The sequence below is a fragment of the Gavialis gangeticus genome, unplaced genomic scaffold (assembly GCF_001723915.1).
Source record: "Gavialis gangeticus isolate Ggan-Ray unplaced genomic scaffold, GavGan_comp1, whole genome shotgun sequence".
Taxonomy (NCBI): Eukaryota; Metazoa; Chordata; order Crocodylia; family Gavialidae; genus Gavialis; species Gavialis gangeticus.
Window position 1 is genome coordinate 67,463,934 of NW_017729030.1, and position 12,714 is coordinate 67,476,647.

At 47.5% G+C, this 12,714-nt stretch overlaps 1 protein-coding gene across 2 annotated transcripts in view; it reads right to left on the reverse strand.

The window, feature by feature from the left end:
* Positions 1-437: 437 nt before the first annotated feature.
* Positions 438-12,714, reverse strand: part of SHROOM3 (shroom family member 3) — a 136,923-nt gene continuing 124,646 nt past the window's right edge. For both annotated transcript variants that reach the window (XM_019522319.1, XM_019522318.1), the window contains 2 exons: positions 7,487-7,759; positions 438-1,981 (listed from right to left, as the gene is read on the reverse strand). In XM_019522319.1, the coding sequence (XP_019377864.1) occupies positions 1,640-1,981; positions 7,487-7,759 (615 nt within the window). In that variant the 3' untranslated portion in view covers positions 438-1,639. The remainder of the gene's footprint in view (positions 1,982-7,486; positions 7,760-12,714) is intronic.

The window sequence follows — 12,714 nt, forward strand, 5'->3', positions numbered from 1 at the left end:
CAGAGGTTTTGGTATGGCACTGGTGTTTGGGGCCCTGATGCAGGAAGATGGGTTGAACAAAACAACACGCTCTAGATGGGTACTGTTTAAGAAATAGGAGCAACAGAAGATCTCTGTGAAATTAGATCAGAGATGTCCAAACTCTGTTTTGAGACTCAAGGGCAGCCCATGGAATTCTACCATGCAGCCCATGACCACTCTGCTCTGAAATGGAGGGGGTACAGCACGCTAGAGAAAAACAGATCCCAGAATTCAATGTTTCATAACTGAGAAAAACACCCACTGTATTAAAAAGGAGAACACTTCCAGTCTGCTTTGCTTAATGCAACTTAAAAAAGCCCTGGAGTTCTTGGTATGTTGCCAAAGTAATGGACAAATTGGGCAAATTTCATTGCTCCAGGTTTGACTGGCTGTGAAATAATTCAATAACCCTACAATTCAGACCCACAATAAAACAGCAAAACCTTATTTATTTAACCAGGACAAGGGACACTATATTTTTATGGAGAAATGAACTTTTTTGAGTAGGCAGAGGACTTTAATGCAGATTGGTTAACGTTACACATTTAAAGGCAATGAGGGGTTTCAGATAAGGTGGGTTTGGACAAACAAAGTATCCCTATATTTAAAAAAAATCCTGGAATGTCCTTCAACTCTTTAGAAAAAGTAATGTACAGATAATGTCCTTTAAAGACTCCCTCACACATCTCACTACAGAACCTTCAGATTGTATCATAAGCATTGATCATGCCTTTGATTAGTTAAAAAATAGTGAGTCTAGAACCAAAAGAGAATCTTAACTTTATCTGAACTTTGATGCCTGAGTTGCCTGGTTCACACAAGAGCTTGTTTAAGTTTGGGATACATTGTGTCCCAGCATCTGGGAGAGGATAGATTTTACTCTTGTTGGCCAAAGTCTCCTTTGCAAGGACACTTACATTAGCACAGGTTGAGACAGATTGAAATTTTTTCTGGCAGCCCTTTATTGTATTTTAAAAACACCATAAAAAGATGTTCCAAGCTAGTGTGTGACTATCTTTGGGGTTCAGTCTTGCTAACTTTTTCACAGTATACAAAATTAAATGTGTTTTCTAGGTACAGAACACAACTGAATCAAGCAATTGATTAGAATATGTACAAAAGCTTACACATTCTGTCTTTTTAAAAAAAATATAAATATCAATAATGTTCAGGAGTATGGGTGGGTATTTTTATTTTTTAAGGCTTCCTACTTTCAGATCCTTCCTTATTTAATGATGGTGCCTCACTCTAACTGTGGGGTGGTTGCAGCAGAGAGGACCATGCCATGTTATGGAAGACAGTGTGTTGGTTCATGATGAGCTAGCCCACTTAAAAACAAATGTCTCTTCCTTATACCTTGAAGTAAGAGGAATTGTTCTTTTCCTTCTATTGTGAGCCAGGCTGATTTAAATGTTCAAACTGGTCTTTGAGGGTGGTAGCAGAAGAAGAAAAATGAAAAAAAAAATCCTTCCTTAAATTCTTTTAAACCTATAGCCATTTGTTTTAATTATTGAGAGCCATCTGTAAAGTAGACTGATTAAATAAACTCAAGTAGAAGGGGTTTACCCCAGGCTTGCCTGGGAAAGGTTAAAGTGAAGAAGTTGATGGTAGAGGTATACTATAGATGACCCCTGTGGGTATACCCTGTGGGTATAGTGACTGCTGAAGCTAGGACTGCTGCTGCTCTTGTGTCCTTGGGGATAAAGTTTGTAGGAAGGCTTTCCATCAGGCACCTGAGCTGCTCCTGACCCAGTTTGATTTTGTCATCCAGCTCCCGTTGCTTTATGAGAAGCGCAGACTTCATCTTCACAAAGTGTTGATAGTCCTCAAGCTGCTCCTCGGAGAGGTAATTGCCCAGGATTTCCAAGACCACACGTTCTCGCCGGTCTAGGTTTTCCTTCAGCTCTCGGGCGTCCTCACGCTGGCCAGCCAGCAGCTTCTTCTTTTCATTCAGAGAGCTCTGTTACATCAGAAACAGCAGGTTAGTCTCATGGCACTAAGCCCCTCTCCCCACAGATATCCCTTCCCTCCTCTGGCTGCAACTATGCTTTCTGCAATGCAAGGTCACACAGACTGAGGAGGAAAATAACACTTCAGTAGGCACATCTACTCATGCTATTAATGTGCTGAAAGCTTTCTGCACAGTAAAATACTGCACAGTCAGCTTTCCTTAAAAGTGCATCTACATGTGCTCCTGTCAGGAGCAAATCTCCTCCCAGTGAGAGCAACTCAGTGCACGGATACTCCTGCCCTGCCCTGCTCTGCCCCCTTACAGCAGCCAGGGGGATCTCCAGACGGATTGGAGCGGGGGCTGGGAAGCAGGCAGATGCCCAGGGGAGGGGACATTTCTCCTGGCCCCTGTTGCCTGGGCTGACTGGGAGCAATTTGCAAATTTACAGGTAGTAGAAAATTTCACATTAGCCTATTTTACTGCACAGTAGCTGCTGTGCATAGTTACACAGTGACACTTTACTGCGCAGTAGGTCAAACCAGGCCAGGCCTGTTACCATTATGACAACAGACAGTACTACCTGCAGCTGTCAACACTGAGAGCTGGGCAGTGGGAAATAGCTTAACAACCTCTATGGTGCCAACAGCTTTGGGTGGAGGAGCAACCTAGAGGGGGATACTAGTCCTTACCCCGGGTGGAGGAAATGCCACCAAAAGCAGGATGCCATGACAGGGTGGACCGGGCTCTCCAGCCTTGTTTGGAAACCAGTTTAGGAGTGGAGCCTCGAAAGGCGGACAGATTGAATATCTTCTTCGTACTGGGAGCTCCTGCAGCTAAGCTCACTCCAAATGTACTGACTTCTGCCTTTCCTTTGAGATCAACTAGGTAGGCCAGAGGGGGAGCATTAATATATGTACAACTCAAGTGTCTCCATATCAATTGTCCAGGCCATTTCAGGCAAAACTGAATGAAGAGGATACTCCATCTTTGCTACTTGCATGGCACAACACAGAAGGGGGCAGTCACAGGTTATAAGATCAACTCAATTGGTATAGAGTGCCATGGGTCACCTTCGTTGATGGGAGGAACCAATTGTATTTGATTGGTCAGCTACTGCCTGCCTTAAACTGGGTAGCCCCCAGCCAGTAAAGTGCTGACCCGCCATAGTCTGCCTGCCTCATTTGGTGTGTGGGGCAAGACCAAAAGTCAAAAGACAGATAAGACTATGTGGATCTAGACCAAAAGTCGAAAGACAGATGAAAGATCATGTGGGTCTACACGTGACTGCAAGCTACTTTGCCATAGCAGCAGGCTCCACCGCTTTAGCGTGCTGCTGTGAAAAAGTAATAGCTAAAACACATCATGCGCCATGTACACGGCATAGTACGGACAGTTACTGAAGGAAGTACTAAAGCACAGTTTAGTAACAACATCACCATAGGGCGATGTGTAGATGTGCCCACCTACACTTATCACAGTGCCAACTGTGACACAGACCACTCTCTATGAAGTGAAAGCGATACCAAAGAAGTTGCACAGAGCCAAGAGTAAGGGTCAGCCAACAATTAACATACACTGCACAAAAGTTCAAAGCAAGTGCCTTGACTTTCAAAGGACCTATGTCTACGAAACCAACAACTGCAAATGCTCAAGGAACTTGGAATGGACTAAGCGCAGTCATCCAGGACACAGTGACAGAAGTTTTTTGAGAAAAAGAAATTGTTCAAAAGAAGTGTTCCTGCTCTCAGGCACACTTGGAATAGATGCTACCACTTGGTGAAGCCAAGAACACAGCCTACCTGAAACACAACCAGAATCCAACAGAAAGGTCCAAGGCTAAGCTGAAGCATGCCAGGGCAATGGTACAGAAAACAGCCAGATGCTACACAAACCAGTACTGGATTGACTTATGTCAAGAGAACAATTTGCCTCAGACACAGGAAACCTGTGATTTATGTATGATGGCCTGAAGAAAGCTCTTGGCCCAAATGTCACTAAAGTCTTGAGATGACAAAGTAAAAATCACTGACAAGAGCAAGCAGATGTCACACTGTTGAACATTACTTAGAGCTTTACTCCTATGAAACAGACATTTAAGAAGAGGCAGTGGATTAACTTCCAACTCTAAGTGTACTGGCACAGCTAAACAAAGAACCTACAGCCAAAGAACCTAGCAAGGCCATAGACTCTCTAGCAAGTGGAAAAACACCAGGGGAGGATGGCATCCCAGCTGAGGTTCTTCAGTATAGGAAGGCTAGCCTGCTACCACATTTTCATCAACTCCTAGTGCGCTCCTGGAAGGAAGATCAAATACTCAGGACATGCATGATGCATCATCACTCTCTACAAGAACAAGGGAGACAAGGGTGACTGCAACAACTATATGTGTATCTTTCTCCTCAGCGTTACAGGCAAGGCTTTTGCTAGTGTCATCTTGAAACGCTTGCAGCAACTTGACGACTGTGTCTACCTGGAATCACTGTGTAGATTTAGAGCAGGGGGATCAACAGTGGACATGATATTTTCCTTATGCCAACTGCAAGAAAAATGCAGAGAACTAAATAAGCAACTGTGAGCACGTCTACGTGTGTTACTAAGGTGCCCTTGTTACTGCATTGTCATAAAAGATAGCACAGTAACAGCCCATACTGCACTGTGAATGAGGGAGTGCGTTGCTACAGCAACATAGCTGTGGCATCATGGTTTTTGCCCATGGACACCACATTACCATAGTGCAATGCTATGGTAAAGTAGTGTCACATGTAGATGTGCCCTGTATGTAGCATTTGTTGACCTGACGAAAGCCTTTGACAATGTCAGCAGAGCAGGTTTGTTTAAGGTCTTGGTAGAACTGAATGACAGCAACATTACTCAGCAGGATAGACTCCTTTCATGAAAACATGTAGGCCACAGTTCAGTTTGATGGACCAACCTCTGACAGGTTTGAGATAAAGAGTGGAGTGAAGTAGGGCTGTGTTCTGGCACCCACACTTTTCAGGATCTTTTCTATGTTGCTGCACTATGCCTTTGATGGCTTGAAGGAAGACATATACCTTCACACAAGATCAGATGGCAAACTCTATAATCTATCATGTCTGAAGGCCAAGACAAAAGTGAGGCACATACTTATGACGGAACTCCTTTTTGCTGATGATGCTGCACTCACTGCCCGTGAAGAAGGCCAACTACAAATACTCATGAATCACTTCTCTCGTGCTTGCAGGATGTTTGCCCCAACGATTAGCATCAAGAAGACTGTGGTCCTAAGACAGGGTGTTCACCAGTCACTATCTATCAGCCTTGACAACACACCTTGTGAAGTATTGAAGTTCTGCTACCTTGGATCCATAGTGAGAGACAACCTATCACTGGATTAAGAGCTAAATGTGTGCATTGGAAAGGCAGCTGCCACTTTCAGTAAGCTCTCCAAATGAGTCTTAAACAATACAAAATTCACAATGAAAACTACGCTGCTTGTGTACAAAGCCTGTGTCCTCAATGTCCTTATGTACAGCAGTGAGAAATGGTCAATACATGCATATCAAGAAAAGAAGCTGAACAATTTCCACCTACACTATTTATGGTGCATCCTTGACATCCAGTGGCAAAGTACAGTCACCAGCACAGAGGTCATCACCAAATTGAACCTGCTAACCTTTACTGAACTACTCAAACAGCAGTACCTACTCTGGCTTGGGTATCTTTGCAGGATGGAAAGTGGGTGCATCCTGAAGGATATCCTGTATGGGCAAATTGCAGGTGGGGAGAAAAGAGTAGGACACCCAAAACTGCACTTCAAAGACATCTGCAAACAGGATATGAAGGCTTTTAGAATTGACCCAAACCTTTGGGATGCCTTAGAAGGAGACAGGACAAAGTGGTGCTCCCTTCTCAATCATGGAGTCCAACACCTCAATGAAAAATGGTCACTCAAATTACAACAGAAACATAACCAAAGGGAACAGCCTGCCAGTACAGTAGCCCCTAAGGCTGTGCACACCTGTGACCACTGTGGCAGGACCTGCAAGTCTAAAATTGGTCTTTACAGCCACAACAGAAAATGCACCAGTCAACAGAATAGCTGCAATATCCACCATTGCTTGCTGATGAATGGATGCCATAGATTAGTCTACTGAACAGTAAAGCATCTTGTGTAGACATTCCCAGTAAGGCTCAAACTCCACTGAACTGAACTCCCGAACTATTTGGTCAATAGGTTGCCATTGGTGCTAGAAATTCAGAAAATCACAGAAAATAGGGATGGAAGGACCCTCAGGAGGTCACCTAGTCCGATCTCCTGCTCAAGGAAGGAATAGCCCTGTCTAAATCATCTCAGACAACAGTGTCTATACTGCAGCTAAAAACTAATTGGAAATAAAACTAGTGCAAACCCTGATTTTGCATGAGTTGGCTTCATCAACTTCAGCTGGCCAAAGAGTCTTAAAACTTGGTTAAGATGGACCTAGGAGATCACAGTTTGTCCCACGATGTATCACCTGGCCTTTATTTCTATTTGTGCAGCTAACAATAAGATGTGTCCAGTCAAAAACAAAGCTATGTTTTTAAGTAGCTAAGAAACCTGGGATTTGATTTATTTGTACAAAACAGCAGCCAAGAATAATGTTGGTCAGACCTATGTTTACAAATATGTATGTAAAGTGAATAGGCAACCTATTACTGCTTTCACTCTAGAGACTGCAGTCATTTATATAAGGACTTTCAAAGTAGCTTAAGAGAATTGGACACCCAGGATACATCCAGACGTGCATGGATGTTTGGTTCCCCAGGGACAAGTAGCAGTGGTGCACCTTGCACCACAGCTGTTTGTCCTTGGGGAATGCCCGGGCCATGTGTGCTTTGGCACATAGCAAGTTTTCCTGAATGGGGCAGGGAAGGCCGGGGCCAGCACTGTGCTGGCTCCAGCAGCCTTACCTGGGGTCCTGGGCACCTTCCAGGGCCGCAGCCACGGTGATTCTACTGTGCAGAGCCTGGTCAGCAGCCATAGCACAGTTCTGGGTGGCCCAGCTTTGCTTTTTAACAGTGCGCACTGCCCGAGTGTGTGCTGTGCTGGTTTTTTTTCCCCTGCATTTTTTTTTTTATCCCCCCACCCCCCAGCCTGTTTCTCACCCACTGGCTCCTCAATTTACATCTTCACAGACTGCCTGTCTTGCATGTGCACCAGCTCAGCCTCTGGTTTCTTTACTATTCATTCCATGCAGGAAGAGCACACACAAACTACAGATGCTTCCTCAGCCTGACGAAGGGTTTTTAAACCCAAAAGCTTGCTAAGAAGAATTTTTTCAGCTAATTGAGTTGGTCTAATAAAAGATATCACATCTACCCAAAGAACCTAGCCTGCCTATGTCCTTAGCCAACACGGCTACAACCTACATCCCTGCAAGATATTGGGAAGCCTTTGAAAAATCCCAGTTTACCCAGGCACGTTTTTCTGATCACACCATTGTCCAGTCCTCAAAAAAAAACAATGTTCTCCAGGTTACAAAAGATACATACCCATTCCTCAGTATTGCCATCTTCATCTAGGCTGCTCAGGATGTTCTCTACACGAGCCAGCCTTCCCGAGAGGGAAAGCAGTAGGTTCACCACCTTATCCAGGTCTCCTATGAACATCTTGTATTTGTCAAACTCATTGGGCTTGCATAGGTTGCTGATCAACAGCTCCACTTCCTCTCCCAGCATATTATTCATCTTAGTGTCTGCTAGCAGGCTCTCCTTAGCATTCTTCAAGATCTCCAGCTTGTGGGACAAGCTCCCAATGAGCTCAGCCTAGCAGGAAAGAATCACAGTTGGTTACCATCTATGCTGTGCAGTTCTGACAATGGGAAAACATGGTCTCCTGTACTGAGGAGCTGTTAGAAAATTCATTGTATGCAGACAGTGACCACAATGAGGTGAGACAGAGAACAAAATAGAGTGCAGGAGACACTCAAGGTGAGATTGTTGAAGCTGTAGGCTAAAAAATTCACGATTCAGTTCCCCTTGCACAGAGACCCAAATCTTAATTTGATCGTGTCATCATTGGACAATATTTTCCAAACTGCCGTAGAACTTTGGGTGCCACATTTTAAAATATCCAACTAGGTTCATCTTGAAGGGGATAATGATAGATATTAAACTTACTTTTGCAGAGTACATTGGTATTGCTGGATGAAGAGTGTCATAGCAGAGTTACATGTCCTGTTCCTCACATTTCCTCCTACTATCACCTCCAGGATTCTTGTGTGTACATTATATTTTGTATTGCCCTTTGCTCAGAGTAACTTTACTAAAAACTGACCAATATAAAGGGACTAATACCGATTAACTAACCATAAATCTGGCCTATGTTGTTATGGGGAACAAGTGCCTGTGTTACAATGCTTTACAGAGCTGAGGAGCATCAAAAGAAAAGACACAAATCCCAAACTTTTCACTATTTTCCCAATTTTAAAACACACAAATTCCTATAAATTCTGGGCTCCAGAGGTATTAACAGCAGCAACTACAAGCCACACTCTCAAGTTCAGCTGCAGCTAGAGATGAAGCTTCTCTACCTCAACAGTATCCACTGTCTGGCCTGGAGTTGCAACTGTGTACACCAGAAATGCCCCAGCTTTTCCAACAGCATGAGTAATGGGAGCAATGGCCCATTTTATGAAAGCACTCACAGCCATTCCACACTCCAAGACAAGGTCTTGGGGTTTGGCTACCCAACAAGTACTGATGTGCATGTACTGCAGTTCCTCACTTCTGCTATGATAAGCTAGGGAAGCTACAGCTGTCCACAGTCTGTGGTCTGGAGCTGGTAATGTTAACAGCTCTACTTCCACTTAGATATAATTTAGGGCTGCCTAACTGGCAGCCCACAAGGGGTTAAATCAGGGGTTGGCAATTATTCGGGCCTGAGGGCCACTTAGGGAGTTTTGGTGAGCTGTTGCAGGCCAGGTCAGCACCTCCCTCCCCCGTGCTAGGTCAGCACCCTGCACCCTGAATGTCTGTTCTGTGCACAGACGGGCAGATAGGATGAGGCCAAGGGTGGGTAGGGAGCAGCATCCAGTAGTGGTACAGAAGGGTGGGGCCCTGCACACCCCTGCAACAGGCTCTGGTTCTGCAGGTGGGGGATGGAGAGAATGGATTGCAGCTCTGCCTCAGGCCTTTGCCCTGAAATCCCAGGGTCTCCAGGGAGACTGGCCAGGACCCACATGGGAAGGGCGCATGGCCAGGTATACAGGATGGGCCCTGTCACTGTGTGGGATGATGAGACTCTCGGGAGCAGGAGGGATTCTCCCCTGACAGTCCCCAACTGGTGAGGGATCCGGGCCCTGAAAGGGTTGAGGGTTGGCTTACCTTACCATTCATCAGTCAAGCCCCAGAAGTGGAGGTGCACGCAGTGCCTCCATACTGCTTTAAAAGCATGATTTCCCTGTGTGTGGGGCGGTGCACAACTGATGATGCCATAAAAAGGCATCCAGGGCTCAGCAAGGGGCAGCTCATGGCAAGGAAGTGGCAGCAGTACAGGCTGCAAGGAGCTTTTCCATGGACCCGGCAAGACCTGATGAGGACACCAAGGAGCTGCCGGTGAGCCAGACTGAGGGAGACCCAAAGGGGTCTCTGCCCCCAAAGACAGAGAGTGAGAGGTGAGCACCTGGCTGGTGGGACCTCCCTTTCCATCCATGATTTCCTGACAAGCAAGAAGTGGCAGGAGAGTAGAAGGGAGACCCACCTCAGGGTAGGAGGCTCCAAGTGCCTGTAGGGGTGCAACACTAGAGGCCCTGAGAGAGGTGATTGGCATGGGGACCATGACATTTGGACCTGTGACCTCGCTACCAGCCCTCCTCTGGAGACACAGCCTTAGGTAGGTGGGTGGGGAACAGCATCCAAGAGTAGACATGCTGGGCCAAGGCTAGAATCTTGGAGCAGTGACAGTGTGGGGCTGGAGCCCAGGGACAGATCCATGATCCACTCCCTGCACACATCTGCCTGAGGAACTGGCACCTGTCACAAGGGTGTGTAGGCAGTGCATTGGGGCTCTGCCCCAGGCCCCAGCCCCACACTGTCACTGTTCTGATCCCATCCCATGGTCCTGGGCTCATCCGTTCTGCTCCTTGCCCATCTACAGCCCCATCCCACCCACCTAGCCATGAAGCCGACCTGCGTGGGTTCACCTCTGGTGGTGGGTGTGGGGTGGATGGGCCAGGGTGCCCAGGCAGCAGGGCTGGGTCTGGCAGTGCCAGCAGGTGGAAGGAGCTGCTGATGCCAGGGCTGCCAGGAAGTGAATCTGGCCATGGCACCAGTTTTGCTACACACCCAGGGATGGTGGTACCAGCTGCATTAATCACAGCCCGGGCTGCCCCCTGTACCTTGGCCACATGGGGTCAAGGGACCCACCGTTGGTCAGACAAAATCCTTTGGCGGGTCAGATCTAGCCATATTTTGCCCACCCCTGGGTTAAACTGTGATCACCAGGCACCTGCCCAGCTACTGATCCTCCTGCTTTACCTGCAGTAGTAGCCTGAGTCTCTGGGCTGTTGTCTTCCTGCCCCTGCCCCAAAACACAGACTCCATGAGAAGCCCTTAGTGCAGACCTAGGGAATGTTCAGCCTCTTTGGCAGTAATAATACATTATACATGTTTCAGGAAACAATCCTCTTTCTGTTACTGGTAATTTTATATAAACTGACTAAGCGCTGCAGGATAAAATGGGTCTTTGAATACAGGTCACACTTTATGGTAGCACTTAGGAAGGCTTTGAAGTGGTGTTTTGAAGAAAGGGCATGTCTATTCTTGGTGATTTTTAAAGGCTGGTTTCACTGTTTGCAACAGAGTATCATTCATCTAATTACCACTAGATGGCTGCATCATTCACATATGAGTTCCAGGAACACCACAGTTTTCTGACTGGAATCCAATATGCAAAACCCAGGTGGAAAAGAAGTGAAATGTAAGTGCCAGGATCATAGGGGGAACGGCCCAGCTGCGCTATTCCATGTGATGGCTGGGTATTCCAGGGGGTAAAATGGCCAACCACAAGCAGGTCAAGCAAAGGCAAGGTGAGACCATCAGTGTGTTGCTGGGACATGACCAGAGATCTGGGCTTTCCATTTCCCATGGAAAAACAGAGTAAAACCTGGATATCCTTCCTTACTGGAGAAAAAAGCAGATTTCCCATCTTAGCAGTGAAACCCATGGATTTTGCAGTTTTGCAGTGAGCCTTCTGCAGCCTGGCAGAGTTCCAGCCTGCAGGGGGGCAGGAGGGAGAGGGAGGAGGGTGGTGAGGCAGAGGATGTGCACATGGCTGCCAGGCAGCCTGGAGAGCAGCTCCCACAGGTAAGTCGGGAGGGGGGAGAGGGGGGTAGAATTGAGCCCCCATAGGGAAGGAGGGGAGGAGTTGGGCAGGGCTGGGGCTGCTGCCTAGCTGGGCAGTGCATGGGGCTTGGGGCCCGGGGCCCAAGTGTGTGGCTGCAGGGACCCTGCGGGGAGCAGGATGGGGCCACAGGCAGCTCATTTTGGGGGGTGGGGAAAGCTGCTTGCTGCTGTGAGCTCCGTGCTGCCCTGGTGATGCATCCCCTGCATGTGCAGTAGCTTTGAGGGGCACAACTCTGCGTCGTTGCCTTTACTGCAGCTGCCAGGGGCTGCGTTGCCAGGGCAGTGCAGAGATTGCGGTGGCAAGCAGCTTTTCTGTGTGGCTCAGCTGTTCCCTGCCCTGCTGGGTCACACCCCTGGGCTGCGGAGGCCCCAGGGGACGGCAGCAGGGCGGGAGCCCGAGCCCACAGCATGCAGCCCACGCCCGCCCCCATCCCTGTCCGTGCACAGATCTGCAGGATGTGGGTCCCCCCACCCCCTGGGGAGTGCGTGCTGTGGCAGGGAGCCACCTGAGCCCAGGGCAGGCAGCAGGGGGAGCTGGGCTCTGCTCCAATGTAGCAGCCGCCACCTCTTCCTGGGGGCAGGGCGTGGCAGACCCGGGTCCCTGGCTCCATAGCCTTGGCAGCTGGGGGCCCCTCCGGCAAGGGCTATGGGAGGAGTGAGAGGCACAAGCAAGGGGACTATGTTTAGTCATGGATTTGGGGGGTTTTATTAGAAAATGTGTGATTTTTTTATCAGAGAATTCGCAATTTTTTATCAAGGAAAACCAAGATCCTTGGACATGAAACATCATGAGGCGATTTCAGGGCCGTCTCACTGACACGGGAAGCTGAGAGAACCTTCTCACTTTACATCCCAGCAGCTCTACTGACTGCAGTGGAGTGAATCCAGATTTACACCAGGATTAAAATCAAGATAACTTTTCTCCATAGGACTGAAGTGACAACCAAAGGAAAGCTCTAATGCTCTGTACAGCATGTAGCTGCACTGCTCATAAGACAAGTGTCACAAACCAAATAGGAAACATAGGTAACACGATTCAATTACTACATCAGCTATGGAAAACCTTGTGGAGTCCTTCCCAGGGCCTTATTTAAAGCCTTGAAGGAGCATTCAACAGACTCTGCATCAGGCTCAGGCTGCACAGAGGGTAACAGCTCACTGGCTACCTGTAAGTTTTGCACCAGGGGAAGGCCATGAGATTCAGAACACCATTTCTGCTGTTGTCACCATCTCAGAAAGTGCTTGGCTATGTTGCTGCCAGATGGAGGCAAGAAGCCCTCCTACCTGCTTGATGGCTGCATTGTTGTGGAAGGCCTAGGAGTTTGAAATGGACCTGAAAGCACTCACATTTTCTTCCTCACTCTCTGCCCCTCCTA